This window comes from Salvelinus fontinalis, chromosome 13 (assembly GCF_029448725.1).
Source record: "Salvelinus fontinalis isolate EN_2023a chromosome 13, ASM2944872v1, whole genome shotgun sequence".
Classification (NCBI taxonomy): Eukaryota; Metazoa; Chordata; class Actinopteri; order Salmoniformes; family Salmonidae; genus Salvelinus; species Salvelinus fontinalis.
Window position 1 is genome coordinate 44,535,667 of NC_074677.1, and position 19,442 is coordinate 44,555,108.

General features: G+C 42.7%; 1 protein-coding gene across 2 annotated transcripts in view; it reads right to left on the reverse strand.

Moving 5' to 3' along the window:
* LOC129868773 (integrin alpha-X-like) overlaps positions 1-19,442 on the reverse strand; it is a 52,802-nt gene that overhangs the window by 23,218 nt on the left and 10,142 nt on the right. For both annotated transcript variants that reach the window (XM_055942993.1, XM_055942994.1), the window contains 4 exons: positions 7,167-7,315; positions 6,855-7,004; positions 4,766-4,966; positions 1,314-1,450 (listed from right to left, as the gene is read on the reverse strand). In XM_055942993.1, coding sequence (XP_055798968.1) covers positions 1,314-1,450; positions 4,766-4,966; positions 6,855-7,004; positions 7,167-7,315 — 637 coding nt within the window. The remainder of the gene's footprint in view (positions 1-1,313; positions 1,451-4,765; positions 4,967-6,854; positions 7,005-7,166; positions 7,316-19,442) is intronic.

Below are 19,442 nucleotides of genomic sequence, written 5' to 3' on the forward strand. Positions count from 1 at the left end.
TTTGCTTTTCTTTCAAAAACAAGGACATTTCTAAGTGATCTCATTAATGTACACTACTTTTGAATGTTAGTGTACATTAATAAAAATGTATTCACCCTGGAAATAAGACTTCCCTCTGGGTAAAACCCAAAGACGGGACCAAGTCACTATTATTCGAGTCACAAGCAAGTCTCAAGTCATAAGGTCAGAGTCTCAAGTCGAGTCCCAAGTCGAACGTTTCGAGTCTCGACTCCAAGTCGTGCATTAGAGCAAGTCAAGTTGCAATTTTTTTTCAAGTCAAGTAAAAAAAAAAATCTATACATGCAATAACTTGTTCAACTACAAATCTATCTATTTATTGAGGCTACCAGACAGCCCTTTCATTATTTTGTCTACAACACATTTTGAGTATCACATTTTTAAATAGGGATCTTTTAGGATTCATAAGCGCATGAAATCAGCAAAAGGCAAGGCAGGTTGACATGCTCAGTGTAGATGTATTTACTGGTCTTGGTGATCCAATGATGAAAGCCCATATCACACAAAAATACAAGTATCAGGCTTTAACTTGTCCTAACTGAATGGACACAGGTAGAGGGCAAGACTGTACACTATCGGAAAATATTGAATCTGTCCAACATGAGCTCAAACAGGTACTGTACATATAAGCACTTGGCCTCTCCCAGGACCACACAATCTTCCTTGTGTCAGCATTAATGTCATTATGTGTTCATGTCCAGACGCTGTCCTGATTCATGTCTGTTGTTAATTAAATGTTCACTCCCTGTACCTGCTTCTCGTCTACCAGCGTCAATCCGTACAGAAACCCAATTTATGAAGCTCCCGGCAAACAGTTCTTCTGCGTTGCTTCCAGAGGCAGTTTGGAACTCAGTAGTGAGTGTTCCAACCGAGGACAGACAACTTTTACGCGCCTCAGCAGTCCCGTTCTGTGAGCTTGTGTGGCCTACCACTTCACGGATGAGCCGGTGTTGCTCCTAGATGTTTCCACTTCGCAATAACAGCACTTACAATTGACCGGGGCAGCTCTAGCAGGGCAGAAATTTGATGAACTGACTTGTTGGAAGAGTGACATTCTATGACAGTGTCACGTTGAAAGTGACTGAGCTCTTCAGTAAGGCCATTCTACTGCCAATGTTTGTCTATGGAGATTTCATGGCTGTGTGCTAGATTTTATACACCTGTCAGCAACGGTGTGGCTGAAATAGCTAAATCCACTAATTTGAAGGGGTGCCCATATACTTTGGTATATATAGTGTATGTAAGAATAAATTCCTGTGTAATCTTTTTTTATTACTGAGTGTGTATGAACCTACCTCAGTATGAAAGCGGCTCCTTTAGCTCCCACCACCATATCAGCCAGTCCGTCTGAGTTCAGATCCCCAGCAGAGTGCACCGAAACCCCAAAGAACTGCAGCCCTCTACCCGCTCTCCCGCTCACTCCCTGGATCCTCTGGATGTACGGAGAGAGTAAGGGTGGGGAGAGAGAGACAGAGATAGTGAGGTCCTCCTATCCAAACTGAACACGGTTAACACGGTTAAGTTTGGATCATCCAACTTCAGGTTGACCAGACCTTTCCTTCCTCTGGAGGCCCTGCCTCCTGCGTGCTACGAGCTCTCACATCTGAGATATTGTCTCACATGCTGGTCACAAGCAGGAGCTACTATTCCTGAAACCAATTGAATCACTCTACAAAACAAACACTTTTGATAACAAACCAAACAGTTACCACCATTTGTCATATCATTTACAAACATAATGGATTTAGTCTGGATAGCTTTAAGCAGCATGTGGATGCAAGCCTCGTCTTTAAGATCATGTATGGTCTCCACCCCTATGCCGGCATATCATGCTCAAGGAGAGCACCTCCAGGATAACAATGGCATAGTGAAATTGGTCAATCGGCCTTCTCTGTTAGAGCTACAAGATACTGGAATGCAACGCCCATGGACTTGAGAGACTGCACTGATTATTGTATTTTTTTACATTTAAATTGAAAACATGGCTCAAATCCATCCAAACCTGTACACATGAGTTATCTGTGGTTCCTCATATGTAAGACGACAGTTGATGATAGTGTTGTTGTCGTTAGAATGATATATTATTAGATGTAATGTATTTGTATTGTTTTAGTGAGTATTTGTATAGTAGCTGTGCAAAGGCCCTTACCTGCCCAGGGACTAAGGGTGCAAATGAGCTTTTGGCATGGATGTTGCATTATTGTAATATTGATGTTGAATAATGTGCTTTGACTCCTATAAATAAATAAGAAATCGTTGCAATTTATTTATTGTATTTAACACGCTACTAATGGGAGATTGCATGGAGCTCAAAGCTAAAATAACCGTGGTTGCAATGAAAAGATCAGGGCAATAAACTAGTACACCAGCTGATCTGACACTGTTACGGTGTCAAGCCGGCTTGATACTAGACAGCGGAAATGGCATGGAAAATGGTAATTGTCTACGTTTACTACTCATGCCCCAATCAAGTAACCTGTCAGGAACAGCAAAATCGAAATAGGAAAACGATAAAATGGAAGAATATGACATTTTACAACTGAAATAAAAGGATTCAACTGGAAATGTAGCCTATGTCAATTACAATGATTTGGTTAACACTTCTAATTGCAGACAATTACTTAGCCAAATTATAGCTAAATTATGCCTACCATAAGGCTACTCTTCTGCAAAAATAAAGCTACTGGAGACCAATGTCAATATGGAATATGGAATGCAGCAACATGTGTGACTGGCTGCATCACCGGTTGGTATGGCAAATGCACCGACCGCAAAGCGCTACAGAGGGTATATCACTGGGTCCGAACTCCCTACCATCCTGGACATCTATATCAGGTTGTGTGAGAGGAAGGCCCAGAAAATTGCCGAAGACTCCAGCCATAGACTGCTCACTCTATTGTTCAGCAAACGATACCGGAAAAACGTCTCTCGGACCAAAAGGCTCTAAGACAGCTTCTACCCCAAAGCCATAAGACTGAGAATGGCGGTAAACAATTGGTTATATAGATGGTATATTTCATTTGTACATAATGTTTCTACCATCATTTCTTAAGTCCGAAAATAGCTTCTGGACATCAGAACAGCAATTACCCACCTCAAACTGGACGAGGATTTGTTCTTTAGGATTTGTCCTTCTGCCCCCCCCCCCCTTAAAAGATTTAGATGCACTATTGTAAAGTGGCTGTTCCACTGGATGTCATAAGGTGAATGCACCAATTTGTAAGTCGCTCTGGATAAGAGCGTCTGCTAAATGACTTAAATGTAAATGTTCTTTAATGAGTCAAACATGAAGGATATACTGCCCCTCCCAGACCTGGCCCAAATCCCCATCATTCGTATGAAGAGGAGACGTCAATACAGAGGTCGAAGAGCCGGATGCCTTGTGAGACTGCGTAAGGCGAGTGGATAATCTGCCTTTACCCTTCGTTCTACTGGCAAACGCACTTGAAAATAAACTGGATGCGCTCCGTTCAAGACTATCCTATCAACGGGAAGTTAAAAACTAATATCCTATGTAATAAAACAACAACGCACGTAAAAGCTTCATAATTCATAAAAGTCATGTTAACCGGCTGATATTGTCTCATAGAACAAAACATAAAAGATCTCATAAACCTGTGTTAACCTCAGGCCTCATTTTCTTTCCCCATTCATTTTGCCCATAGGAACGGCTGAATGAACAAGATGTAACTCATTTACGGTTTTTAGGACTACAAGTTGGCTAGCTCTATACATTTGTAGTATAGAAGTATACATTTGTAGTATTTGATGAATACATGATGAATTTATTAACAAGACGAACACGAAGTACACTTGAATAAATTACAAAACGACGTAGACAGACCTGAATATGAGAACTTACAATAAAACGAAGAACGCACGAACAGGAACAGACTAGACAAAACGAAACAGTCCCGTGTGGTACATAAACTGACACGGAAGACAATCACCCACAAACAAACGGTGTGAACAGCCTACCTTAATATGGTTCTCAATCAGAGGAAACGTCAAACACCTGCCCCTAATTGAGAACCATATCAGGCAACACATTGAACCCAACATAGAAACACATAACATAGACTACCCACCCAGTTCACGTCCTGACCAACTAAACAAAGTTAAACAAAGGAAAATAAGGTCAGGAACGTGACAAGTATAAACTATTGACTATAAAAGTGTGCCGTTTTCTGCCGATTTATAGACGGGTGAGCTGACAATGTCACAAAACGACGCACACACTTCAATGGGGCAGAAGTCCGTGGGCTGGTTGAAGTGGTAAAGCGAAAGCAACAAACTGTAAACGAAAGCCGAGGCGTGAAGTCGGGGGAGGTGCATCTGTAACAGCCAGAAGTCAGACACTAATGTGATTTTCCAACAGCAAGGCTCAGATCAACATGGCAGTGTAGCCATTGTTTATAAAAGTTTTTCTTTACAATGTCGAAATGAACATGTTTCTAACCGTCATTTCACACACACTCACAAAAAAATGTGTACATTGTACAATCAATGAGAGACCCTCAAATATCACATTCATTTGTATATATCCATCATATTAATTGAGGCAAAGTTGGTTCCTGTTTAAGTCATGTCTTTGGTTGGTAAAAAAAAAACACCTAATGATTGCTTGACGATAGAGCCTCCCACAATGCAGGCCATGGCTGCAGGATGAAGTTGGCAAAGAGTAAGCTTTTAGCTTATTTCAGAATATTTAGACAGAAACAGAGGGCTGTGTCTATTTAGTACTGACCTGACTGTATTTGGCCTGGATGCCCCAAGGGCGTCCCAGGAAGATGTAAACACTCCCACGTCCTCTGTCCTCCAGCGGGGCTCCTACAGCCAGCTCTGGCAACCCGTCCCCATTCAGGTCTGGACAGGGGGACAGAGACGTCCCAAACTGACCATGGACATTCCCCTGGACTCCACGCAGGGTGAGGGAGCAGTTGGGTGCCTAGAATGAAATCAAATTGAATTCAGGTAGGCATCCGCGCTTCAGCAAACAAAGGAGGTAGGATGGGTGATCAATAACAGTAATCCAGTGATACGGCTTACACAATAACAACGGCCCAAATTGATTGAATTGGCAGCAGTAGGGTGGCTGAGCGGGTATAACACAATTTGATACAGTTTCTCAAAGTCAAACTAACTCTGACCCAAAAACACTGAGTGAAATGACTCATGATGATACAAATGACAAGGAACTGATATACAGTGCATTCAGAAAGTATTGACTTTCCACATTTTGTTACGTTACAGCCTTATTCTAAAATAGATTCTCCCCCCCCCCCCCCTCAATCTACAAACAATACCCCTAATGACAAAAGTAAAATAGTTTTTTAGAAATTTAGGCAGATTTATTAAAAAAAGCGGAAATATCACATTTACATAAGTATTTTCAGACCCTTTAGTCAGTACTTTGTTGAAGCACCTTTTGGCAGCGATGACAGCTTCGAGTCTTCTTGGGTATAACGCTACAAGCTTGGCACACCTGTATTTGGGGAGTTTCTCCCATTCTTCTCTGCAGATCATCTCAAGCTCTGTCATTTTGGATAGGTAGCACCGCTGCACAGCTATTTTCAGGTCTGTCCAGAGATGTTTGATCGGGTTCAAGTCTAGCTGGGCCACTCAAGGAAATTCAAAGACTTCTCTCGAAGCCAATCCTGCGTTGTCTTGGCTGTGTGCTTAGGGTCGTTGTCCTGTTGGAAGGTGAACCTTCTGAGGTCCTGAGTGCTCTGGAACAGGTTTTCATCAAGGATCTCTCTGTACTTTGCTCCGTTCATCTTTCTCTCGATCGTGACTAGTCAGGACTGGCTTCCGTCTGGCAACTCTACCATAAAGGCCTGATTTGTGAATTGGTGCAGAGATGATTGTCCTTCTGGAAGGTTCTCAGAGGAACCATCGAGTTCGTGGTCACCTCCCTGACCAAGGTCCTTCTCTCCCTCAGTTTGGCCGGGTGGCCAGCTCTAGGAAGAGTCTTGGTGTTTCTAAACTTTTTCCATTTAAGAATGATGGAGTCCACTGTGTTCTTGTGGATCTTCAATGCTGCATATATGTTTTGGTACCCTTCCCCAGATCTGTGCCTCGAAACAATCCTATCTCTGAGCTCTATGGACTATTCCTTCGACCTCTGGCTTGGTTTTTGCTCTGACATGCACTGTCAACTGTGGGACCTTTTAATATAGACAGGTGTTTGCCTTTCCACATCATGTCCAATCAATTGAATTTATCACAGGTGGACTTCAAGTTGTTGAAACATCAAGGATGATCAATGGAAACAGGATGCACCTGAGCTCAATTTCGAGTCTCACAGCAAAGGGTCTGTTTTTTAGGCTGTAACGTAAAAAAAAATTGGAAAAAAGTGAAGGGTTCTGAATACTTTCCGAATGCTCTGTATCTTCAAGGATTTCATGTGTGCATGAAGCAACAACCACTCACGTGCCGTGCACACACACTCTCACTTACATACACTCTCACTTACTTACACACACACACACACACACACACACACACACACACAGAGGAAGCAGTAACGGCAATTGTGGAATGTGGTCAGTGTGCAATGTGTGTCTGAAATTCTGTTCTGTAGAATTTGAGTGTTTTGTAAGCTGTATATGAACGCAGCAGTGTTGGTTGGAGTCATTCAGACAAATAGTCAACTTGAATCATAACCATTCATGAATTGATAATGCACATTTTCAGTTTATGAATTATATTTCAATTATTCTACTACTGAATTGGTTGGTTTAGTATGATATTCACCAAACCATAGATTTGCAATATAGTGTTCTATTTAATTCCGTCCTTTGTGTATGTATGGGGCGTTATGTAGCCACTCTTACTCCAGTCTCCAGGGTACAGACGTGGACCTCTCCCCCAACATCCTGGGCGTGATACCAAGGAGCCCCAATAACCAGCAGCCCAGCACGGCCCTCCCCTGGCCCAGCATGGCTCTCTAACACACACAGCTCTGCCCCGAAGTAGGAACCAAGCTAGGGAGGGAGAGAGAGAGAAAGAGTGGAGGGAAACATTATTAGGTAAAGAGCAACATGGTAATGACGACTTGGCATTCTGGTTGCCTTCTTAGTGTCTTCTGATTTCCCCATAGGCTCTGGTCAATGGGGCATAGGGTGCCTCTCTGGTCTTTCTCTCACCTGAGATCCAGGTATCCTGTGGGTGACAGTCCACTTCTGTTGGAGAGGGTACCTCTGGAAGACCAGGACCAGCCCAGTGTGGTTGAACCTGGGAGCTCCAGCAAAATATATACTGCCATTCACCGTCTCTGCCACTGCCACCGAGTAACCTGTACAGACACATACAGCATTTGAGTTCAAGTTTAAGAAGTTTATTTGACATTTGCAGGTATTAAAAGTACTACATACAGTGGCATCGGAAAGTGTTCAGAACCCCAGATTTTTTCCCCACACTTTGTTACATTACACCCTTATTCTAAAACGGATTTAATATAATTTTTTCCTCAATCAATACACACAATACCCCATAACGATGAAGTGAAAACAGGTTTTTTGAAATGTTTGAAAATGTATAACAAATTTAAAACAGAAATAAAGAAGTACTCAGACCCTTTGCTGTGAGACTCGAAAATGAGCTCAGGTGTATCCTGTTTCCATTGATCATCCTTGAGATGTTTCTACAACTTGATTGGAGTCCACCTGTGATCAATTCAATTGACTGGGCATGATTTGGAAAGGCCTACACCTGTCTAGAGCTGGCCACCTAGCCAGTAATCGGGGGAGAAGGGCCTTGGTCATTGAGGTGACCAAGAACCTGATGGTCACTCTGACGGAGCTCTAGAGTTCCACTGTGGAGATGGGACAACCTTCCAGAAAGACAACCATCTCTGCAGCACTCCACCAATCAGGCCTTTGTGGTAGAGTGGCTAGACGGAAGCCACTCCTCAGTAAAAGGCACATGACAGCCCGCTTGGAATTTTACAAAAGGCACCTAAAGACTCTCAGACCATGAGAAACAAGATTCTGGTCTGATGAAACCAAGATTTAACTCTTTGGCCTGAATGGCAAGCGTCACGTCTGGAGGAAACCTGGCACCATCCCTACGGTGAAGCATGGTGATGGCAGCATCATGCTGTGGAGATGTTTTTCAGCGGCAGGGACTGGGAGACTAGTCAGGCTCGAGGCAAAAATGAACGGAGCTAAGTACAGAGAGATCCTTGATGAAAACCTGCTCTAGAGCAATCAGGACAGACTGGGGTGAAGGTTCACTTTCCAACAGGACAACAACCCTAAGCACACAGCCAAGATAATGCATTAGTGGCTTCGGATCTCTGGAGAGATCTGAAAATAGCTGTGCAGCAACGCTCCCCATCCAAACTGACAGAGCTTGAGAGGATCTGCAGAGAAGAATGGGAGAAACTCCCCAAATACAGGTGTGCCAACCTTGCAGCGTCATTCCCAAGAAGACTCGATGCTGTAATCGCTGCCAAAGGTGCTTCAACAAAGTACTGTGAAAAGGGTCTGAATACTTATTTAAATGTAATATTTAAGTTTTATATTTTTAATACATTAGAAAAAATGTCTAAAAGCCTGTTTTTGCTTCGTCATTATGGGGTATTGTGTGTAGCTTGATGGGGTGAAAAAATGATTTAATCAATTTTAGAATAAGGCTGAAATGTAACAAAATGTGGAAAAGGTCAACGGGTCTTAATACTTTCTGAATGCACTGTACATTTTCATTCTTTGTTGGAGCTCCCTCACGTAAGCCAGTACATACACACAGACAATAGATGATCAGAAAAAAAACATCAATCATAAAACAGTTCAGTTATATGTGCTAAAAGTATGATAAACAGCTCAGGTTGCATGGTTTATCGCACTGGCATATAAGCTGTTCTTGAAACTGGTCGTGGAGGTTTTGATGCTCTTGTACCTCCGCCAAGTTGGTAACTGATAAAATTGCGCCGAAGAGGATGTCTGATGTTTTACATGCCTGTAATCAGTTCATAATGTTGCTGCTACCGTCTCTTATGACCGAAAATAACTTCTGGACATCAGAACTGGGATTACTCACCACGGACTGGAAGAAGATTTTTCCTTTAACGAGTCCGACGAGAAAGATATATTGCTCTCCCGAGAACAGGACCAGATCCTCGTCATTTGCGTGAAGAAAAGACGGAGGAAAAGAGGACGCAGATCAGGCTGCCTTTTGAGAATCCGTAGGCGAGCGAGTAAACTCCCATTTCCATCAAATCTACTTGCTAACATGCGATCATTGGACATTTTTTTGAGATGAGCTACGATTATCCTAACAACGGAACATTAGGAACTGCAATATCCTCTGTTTCACCGAGTCGTGGCTGAACGACACGGACAACATAGCGCTGGAGGGATTTTCAATGCACCGGCAGAACAGAGAAGCTACGTCTGGTAAGACGAGTGATGGGGGTGTGTGTCTTGTCAATAACAGCTGGTGCGCAATTTCTAATATTAAAGAAGTCTTGAGGTATTGCTCGCCTGAGGTAGAGTAGCTTATGATAAGCTGTAGACCACACTATCTACCAAGAGAGTTCTCATCTATATTATTCATAGCCGTCTATTTACCACCACAGACCGATGCTGGACTGTTTTGTTTTTAGTAATTTCCGGTCACAACTTGCAGACTTGTTTACGTGCTGCTGCGCGTTTTGTTGCCAACCTTACTTTGCTACCTGACAACTTTAAATGTTTTACTTTTTAATTACCTTTATATTTTTAGTTTTTCCCTCACTCAACTTTTTCACTCCGGACGTTTTATCTGGACATGGTTCGTCAGGACTTCCAACAGCCGAAGCTAAGTAGTAACATTAACATGATGCCTTCTAATTGCAGTCGCTGTACTCATAATATACAGGAGAACGATCACCTTAAGGCGAGGATAGCTGTGCTGCAAGCCCAGCTTCAGACGCAATCGTTAGGCAAGGGTAATTTCAGTGTAGGAAAGGATGAAACAGCGTCTGTGCCACCAGTAAGTACAGATAGTAACGTTAGTACAAATCCCCTCGCACGGTCCCTGCAGCCGGACAACTTTCTCATGGCTTCTGGAAGGAAATGCTGTAGGAATGCTCAACCGGTGTCGCTCATTCAGCCGACAGAAACTTTCAACCGGTTATCCCCATTAAGCAGCGAGTCGGAGTCAGAGGCCGAGCCATCTCTGGTCTCTACTCCTCCCGTTACGGGGTCTGAGACGCCGAAGGCTCCCACTTAGCTCTGACAAATTGAAAACCCTATTCATTGGCGACTCCATTACCCGCAGTATTAGACTTAAAACAAATCATCCAGCGATCATAGACTGTTTACCAGGGGGCAGGGCTACCGACATTAAGGCTAATCTGAAGATGGTGCTGGCTAAAGCTAAAACTGGCGAGTGTAGAGAGTATAGAGATATTGTTATCCACGTCGGCACCAACGATGTTAGGATGAAACAGTCAGAGGTCACCAAGCGCAACATAGCTTCAGCGTGTAAATAAGCTAGAAAGATGTGTCGGCATCGAGTAATTGTCTCTGGCCCCCTCCCAGTTAAGGGGAGTGATGAGCTCTACAGCAGTTTCACAACTCAATCGCTGGTTGAAAACTGTTTTCTGCCACTCCCAAAAAATAGAATTTGTAGATAATTGGCCCTCTTTCTGAGACTCACCCACAAACAGGATCAAGCCTGGCCTGTTGAGGAGTGACGGACTCCATCCTAGCTGGAGGGTTGCTCTCATCTTATCTACGAACATAGACAGGGCTCTAACTCCCCTAGCTCCACAATGAAATAGGGTGCAGGCCAGGCAGCAGGCTGTTAGCCAACCTGCCAGCTTAGTGGAGTCTGCCACTAGCACAGTCAGTGTAGTCAGCTCAGCTATCCCCATTGAGACCGTGTCTGTGCCTCGACCTAGGTTGGACAAAACTAAACATGGCGGTGTTCGCCTTTGCAATCTCACTAGAATAAAGACCTCCTCCATTCCTGCAATTATTGAAAGAGATCGTGATACCTCACATCTCAAAATAGGGCTACTTAATGTTAGATCCCTCAATTCAAAGGCAGTTATAGTAAATGAACTAATCACTGATCATAATCTTGATGTGATTGGCCTGACTGAAACATGGTTTAAGCCTGATGAATTGACTGTGTTAAATGAGGCCTCACCTCCTGGGTACACTAGTGACCATATCCCCCGTGCATCCCGCAAAGGCGGACGTGTTGCTAACATTTACGATAGCAAATTTCAATTTACAAAAATAAAAAATAAAAATAAAAATCGTCTTTTGAGCTTCTAGTCATGAAATCTATGCAGCCTACTTAATCCCTTTTTATAGCTACTGTTTACAGGCCTCCTGGGCCATATACAGCGTTCCTCACTGAGTTCCCTGAATTCCTATCAGACCTTGTAGTCATAGCAGATAACATTCACATTTTTGGTGACTTTAATATGGAAAAATCCACAGACCCACTCCAAAAGGCTTTCAGAGCCATCATCGACTCAGTGGGTTTTGTCCAACATGTCTCTGGACCTACTTACTACCACAGTCATACTCTGGATCTAGTTTTGTCCCATGGAATAAATGTTGTGGATCTTAATGTTTCTCCTCATAACACTGGACTATCGGACTACCATTTTATTACGTTTGCAATCACTACAAATAATCTGCTCAGACCCCAACCAAGGAGCATCAAAAGTCGTGCTATAAATTCTCAGACAACCCAACGATTCCTTGATGCCCTTCGACTCTCTCTGCCTACCCAAGGACGTCAGAGGACAAAAATCAGTTAACCATCTAACTGAGGAACTCAATTTAACCTTGCGCAATATTTTATTTATTTATTTATTTACCGTTATTTTACCAGGTAAGTTGACTGAGAACACGTTCTCATTTGCAGCAACGACCTGGGGAATAGTTACAGGGGAGAGGAGGGGGATGAATGAGCCAATTGTAAACTGGGGATTATTAGGTGACCATGATGGTTTGAGGGTCAGATTGGGAATTTAGCCAGGACACCGGGGTTAACACCCCTACTCTTACGATAAGTGCCATGGGATCTTTAATGACCTCAGAGAGTCAGGACACCCGTTCATCCGAAAGACGGCACCCTACACAGTGCAGTGTCCCCAATCACTGCCCTGGGGCATTGGGATATTTTTTAGACCAGAGGAAAGAGTGCCTCCTACTGGCCCTCCAACACCACTTCCAGCAGCATCTGGTCTCCCATCCAGGGACTGACCAGGACCAACCCTGCTTAGCTTCAGAAGCAAGCCAGCAGTGGTATGCAGGGTGGTATGCTGCTGGCATAAAATACCCTAGATGCAGTTGCACCCCTAAAAACATTTGTCATAAGAAACTAGCTCCCTGGTATACAGAAAATACCCGAGCTCTGAAGCAAGCTTCCAGAAAATTGGAACGGAAATGGCGCCACACCAAACTGTAAGTCTTCTGATTAGCTTGGAAAGACAGTACCGTATAGTATCGAAGAGCCTTCACTGCTGCTTGATCATCCTATTTTTCCAACTTTCCAACTTTATTTTTGATACTGTCGCAAAGCTAACTAAAAAGCAGCATTCCCCAAGAGAGTATGGCTTTCACTTCAGCAGTAATAAATTCATGAACTTCTTTGAGGAAAAGATCATGATCATTAGAAAGCAAATTACGGACTCCTCTTTAAATCTGCGTATTCCTCCAAAGCTCAGTTGTCCTGAGTTGCACAACTCTGCCAGGACCTAGGATCAAGAGAGACACTCAAGTGTTTTAGTACTATATCTCTTGACACAAGGATGAAAATAATCATGGCCTCTAAACCTTCAAGCTGCATACTGGACCCTATTCCAACTAAACTACTTAAAGAGCTGCTTCATGTGCTTGTCCCTCCTATGTTGAACATAATAAATGGCTCTCTATCCACCGGATGTGTACCAAACTCACTAAAAGTGGCAGTAATAAAGCCTCTCTTGAAAAAACCAAACCTTGACCCAGAAAATATAAAAAACTAATCGGCCTATATCGAATCTTCCATTCCTCTCTAAAATTTTAGAAAAAGCTGTTGTGCAGCAACTCACTGCCTTCCTGAAGACAAACAATGTATACGAAATGCTTCAGTCTCGTTTTAGACCCCATCATAGCACTGAGACTGCACTTGTGAAGGTGGTAATTGACCTTTTAATGGCGTCAGACCGAGGCTCTGCATCTGTCCTCGTGCTCCTAGACCTTAGTGCTGCTTTTGATACCATCGATCACCATTCTTTTGGATAGATTGGAATCACAAATTGGTCTACACGGACAAGTTCTGGTCTGGTTTAGATCTTATCTGTCCGAAAGATATCGATTTGTCTCTGAATGGTTTGTCCTCTGACAAATCAACTGTACATTTCGGTGTTCCTCAAGGTTCCGTTTTAGGACCAGTATTGTTTTCACTATATATTTTACCTCTTGGGGATGTCATTCGAAAACATAATGTTAACTGTCACTGCTATGCGGATGACACACAGCTGTACATTTCCATGAAACATTGTGAAGCCCCAAAATTGCCCTCCCTAGAAGCCTGTGTTTCAGACATAAGGAAGTGGTTGGCTGCAAACTTTCTACCTTTAAAACTTCTTGTCAATAGGGGGTGCTGTTAGCACTTTGTAATAATGACGTTCCCAAATTAAACTGCCTCGTACTCAATTCTTGCTCGTACAATATGCATATTATTATTACTATTGGATAGAAACCACTCTCTAGTTTCTAAAACCGTTTGAATTATATCTGTGAGTGAAACAGAACTGGACTTAGAGCAATTTTCCTATGTGGATGTGAGAATGCCAAATTTTGCAAGCTGCTCTGAGATCTGTTTATAAATCTGCCTGTCTTCTATTGGTTGAGATGCACTGCATACGCCTTCCCCTGGATGTTAGCGAATAGGGAGACTTGAAATGGAGTCTCTACGTAGATCTGAAAGCTTATAAATCGCTTGGCAAGGACGTGTCTGGTCTTTTCCCTCTTCGCTCTGACGCACTGAGGACCTTGGCATATTGTACTAGAACCTTCGGTTATAGCTCTTAGAAATTTCCGGCTGTGTTTTTATTTGATATAGGCTTTAAAGACATCATACTGTTGTTATTTTAAACCGAATTATATCAGTTTATGTCAGTATATTGCGATTTTCGGGTATTTATTTTCATGGCGTTCTAGGGAGTTGGGTATCTCTCTCTCACATGCTAATGTTTACTGCTAATTGCAACGTTGAAGAGGACGTTCTACAACCGAGCAACGATTCTTTTGGACAAAGGACACCTTTCCCAAGATTCTGATGGGAGTTCATCAAAAAGTAAGAACTATTTATGCTGATAATTCGTTGTTCTGTTGAAAAATGTCAAATGCATAAGCCGCCATTAATTGCAGTGCAGCCTCGCTTTAACGCACGCTGTATGTTAAATAACGTTAATTTTAAAAATGTAACACAGCGATTGCATTAAGAACTAATTTGTCTTTCATTAGCTGTCCAACCTGTATTTTTTTGTCAAGTTTTGGATTAGTTACTGATTAGAATAGGTGCCTCTCCAAAGATTTCTCCCGACATTTTCTGGGCAGCTTTGCTACTTTTCTCATTGTATAACCACGATTTGTGCCGCTAAATATGCACATTTTCGAACAAACTATATGCATTGTGTAATATGATGTTATAGGACTGTCATCTGAAGAATTCTGAGAAGGTTAGTTAAAAAATTAATATATTTTGGTGGTTTATACGTTATTGCTATTTTTGTCTTGAATCAATGCTGTTGTGATGTTTGCTATTGTGGTAATCTAATATAACGCTATATTGTGTTTTCGCTGTAAAACACTTAGAAAATCTGAAATATTGGCTGGATTCACAAGATCTGTGTCTTTCATTTGCTGTACGCTGTGTATTTTTAAGAAATGTTTTATAATGAGTAATTAGGTAATACACGATGGTCTCTGTAGTTATTCTAGTTGCTTTGGGGAGAGTTGTGATGGTGGCTGCAATGGTAAACTATGATTTATACCTGAAATATGCACATTTTTCTAACAAAACATATTTATTGTATAGCATATGTTATCAGACTGTCATCTGATGAAAGTGTTTCTTGGTTAGTGGCTATTTATATCTTTATTTGGTCAAATTTGTGATAGCTACCTATGCAGGAAAAAAATGGTGGAGTAAAAAAAGTGGTGTCTTTTGCTAACGTGGTTAGCTAATAGATTTACATATTGTGTCTTCCCTGTAAAACATTTTAAAAATCAGAAATGATGGCTGGATTCACAAGATGTGTATCTTTCATCTGGTGTCTTGGACTTGTGATTTACCCTTTCACGCCTCTCTACCCCGGGTCCAGGAGCACCCCCCACCCCCCCCACACTGAGTAGCATCGCTAGCATAGCGTCACAATTAAATAGTAGCATCTAAATATCATTAAATCACAAGTCCAAGACACCTAATGAAAGATACAGATCTTGTGAATAAAGCCACCATTTCAGATTTTTAAAATGTTTTACAGGGAAGACAAAATATGTAAATCTATTAGCTAACCACGTTAGCAAAAGACACCATTTTTCTTTGTACACCATTTTTTCTCAACACCAGTAGCTATCATCCATTTGGCCAAATAAAGATATTGATAGCCACTAACCAAGAAAAAACCTCATCAGATGACAGTCTAATAACATATTTATGGTATAGGATAGGTTTTGTTAGAAAAATGTGCATATTTCAGGTATAAATCATAGTTTACAATTGCACCCACCATCACAACTCGACTAGAAAAAATACAGAGCAACGTGTATTACCTAATTACTAATCATAAAACATTTCGTAAAAATACACAGCGTACACTAATTGAAAGACACAGATCCTGTGAATCCAGACAATATTTCAGATTTTCTAAGTGTCTTACAGCGAAAACACAATAAATCGTTATATTACCATAGCACATGTGCAAACATTACCCCAGCATTGATTCACGGCAAAAAGAGCGACAGCATTATCACCACCAAAATGTATTAATTTTTTCACTAACCTTCTCAGAATTCTTCAGATGACAATCCTGTAACATCATATTACAACATACATATATAGTTTGTTCGAAAATGTGCATATTTAGCCACCAAAATCATGGTTAGACAATGAGAAAAGTAGCCCAGTTGGTCAGAAAATGTTGTGCGCCATATTAGACAGTGATCTAGTCTTATACATAAATACTCATAAACTTGACTAAAAAATACAGGGTGGACAGCGAATTATAGACAATTTAATTCTTAATACAATCGCTGAATTACATTTTTTAAATTATCCTTACTTTTCAATACAGGTTGCGCCAAGCGAAGCTACACCTAACAAAATGGCGGCATAAGCGTTTAACATTTTTCGACAGAAACACGATTTATCATCATAAATTGTTCTTACTATGAGCTGTTCTTCCATCAGAATCTTGGGCAATGAATCCTTTCTTGGGTCTAATCTTCTTTTGGTCGAAAAATGTCCTCTTGTCTGTCGAAATGCCCACTAACGTTCGACCGGGACCCCGAAACGTGCCAGGCGCTTCAAAGTGCACCACAAAGCAATGCCTCAAAATCGCACTAAACGGATATAAATTGCTATAAAACGGTTCAAATTAACTACCTTATGATGCTGTTAACACCTATAACGAGTAAAAACATGACCGGAGAAATATTACTGGCTAAACAACAGGTTGGAAGGAGGCGAGTCCGACGTCCTTCGTGCGTCATGCGCAGGCAGCAAAAGGAAGTTACTTCCGGTATTTGGTGATTTATAGAGGCCCTGATTCCGCAATCGACTCCATTCAAAGCGTCACCACGTACTGACATCCAGGGGAAGACGTAAGAAGTGTCTGTTTCTCCATAGCATTTACAGGGACCTTTAAACCGACCTGGGATCAGGGGCCAAGATGTCTGAAATCTGACTCCCCGTCATGAAAAGTGCTGTAGAAGGAGTTCTGTTTCACTCAGAGACAAAATTCCAACGGCTATAGAAACTAGAGAGTGTTTTCTATCCAATAATAATAATAATATGCATATTGTACGAGCAAGAATTGAGTACTAGGCAGTTTAATCTGTAGAGCAAATTATGCTAATGCGAAACAGCACCCCCTATATTGACAAGAAGTTAAGTTAATGATATTTAGATGCTACTATTTACTTGTGACGCTATGCTAGGCTATGCTAGTCAACTTTTTTTACTGATGGGGGTGCTCCCGGATCCGGGTTTGTGAGGAAGTAGAGGTTAAACTCGGACAAACCAGAGATGCTTGTTCTAGGTCCCAAGAAACAAAGAGATCTTCTGTTGAATCTGACAATTCAACTTGATGGTTGACCTCTGCATTACTCTGGACCCTGATCTCTCTTTTGACAAACATATCAAGACTGTTTCAAGGACAGCTTTTTTCCATCTACATAACATTGCAAAAATCAGAAACTTTCTGTCCAAAAATTATGCAGAAAAATGAATCCATGCTTTTGTTACTTCTAGGTTAGACTACTGCAATGCTCTACTTTCCGGCTAACCGGATAAAGCACTAAATAAACTTCAGTTAGTGCTAAATACGGCTGCTAGAATCCTGACTAGAACCCCAAAATTTGATCATATTACTCCAGTGCTAGCCTCCCTACACTTGCTTTCTGTTAAGGCAAGGGCTGATTTCAAGGTTTTACTGCTAACCTACAAAGAATTACATGGGCTTGCACCTACCTATCTTTCCGATTTGGTCCTGCCGTACATACCTACACGTACGCTACGGTCACAAGACGCAGGCCTCCTAATTGTCCCTAGAATTTCTAAGCAAACAGCTGGAGGCAGGGCTTTCTCCTATAGAGCTCCATTTTTATGGAATGGTCTGCCTACCCATGTGAGAGACGCAGACTCGGTCTCAACCTTTAAGTCTTTACTGAAGACTCATCTCTTCAGTAGGTCATATGATTGAGTGTAGTCTGGCCCAGGAGTGTGAAGGTGAACGGAAAGGCTCTGCAGCAACGAACTGCCCTTGCTGTCTCTGCCTGGCTGGTTCCCCTCTCTCCACTGGGATTCTCTGCCTCTAACCCCACTACAGGGGCTGAGTCACTGGCTTATATGTCACTGTGCATCACTTGAGTGGGTTGAGTCGCTGACGTGGTCTTCCTGTCTGAGATCTTTGTGGGCTATACTCGGCCTTGTCTCAGGATGGTAAGTTGGTGGTTGAAGATATCCCTCTAGTGGTGTAGGGGCTGTGCTTTGGCAAAGTGGGTGGGATTATATCCTGCCTGTTTGGCCCTGTCTGGGGGTATCATCGGATGGGGCCACAGTGTCTCCTTTCCCCTCCTGTCTCAGCCTCCAGTATTTATGCTGCAGTAGTTTGTGTCAGGGGGCTAGGGTCAGTCTGTTATATCTGGAGTATTTCTCCTGTCTTATCCGGTGTCCTGTGTGAATTTAAGTATCGCTAATTTTCTCTCTTTCTTTCTTTCTTTCTCTCTCTCGGCGAACCTGAGCCCTAGGACCATGCCTCAGGACTACCTTGCATGATGACTCCTTGCTGTCCCCAGTCCACCTGGCCGTGCTGCTGCTCCAGTTTCAACTGTTCTGCCTGCGGCTATACATTTACATTACATTTAAGTCATTTAGCAGACGCTCTTATCCAGAGCGACTTACAAATTGGTGCATTCACCTTATGATATCCAGTGGAACAACCACTTTACAATAGTGCATCTAAATCTTTTAGGGGGGGGGGGGGTTAGAAGGATTACTTTATCCTATCCTAGGTATTCCTTAAAGAGGTGGGGTTTCAGGTGTCTCCGGAAGGTGGTGATTGACTCCGCTGACCTGGCGTCGTGAGGGAGTTTGTTCCACCATTGGGGTGCCAGAGCAGCGAACAGTTTTGACTGGGCTGAGCGGGAACTGTACTTCCTCAGAGGTAGGGAGGCGAGCAGGCCAGAGGTGGATGAACGCAGTGCCCTTGTTTGGGTGTAGGGCCTGATCAGAGCCTGAAGGTACGGAGGTGCCGTTCCCCTCACAGCTCCGTAGGCAAGCACCATGGTCTTGTAGCGGATGCGAGCTTCAACTGGAAGCCAGTGGAGAGAGCGGAGGAGCGGGGTGACGTGAGAGAACTTGGGAAAGTTGAACACCAGACGGGCTGCGGCGTTCTGGATGAGTTGTAGGGGTTTAATGGCACAGGCAGGGAGCCCAGCCAACAGCGAGTTGCAGTAATCCAGACGGGAGATGACAAGTGCCTGGATTAGGACCTGCGCCGCTTCCTGCGTGAGGCAGGGTCGTACTCTGCGAATGTTGTAGAGCATGAACCTACAGGAACGGGTCACCGCCTTGATGTTAGTTGAGAACGACAGGGTGTTGTCCAGGATCACGCCAAGGTTCTTAGCACTCTGGGAGGAGGACACAATGGATTTGTCAACCGTGATGGCGAGATCATGGAACGGGCAGTTCTTCCCCGGGAG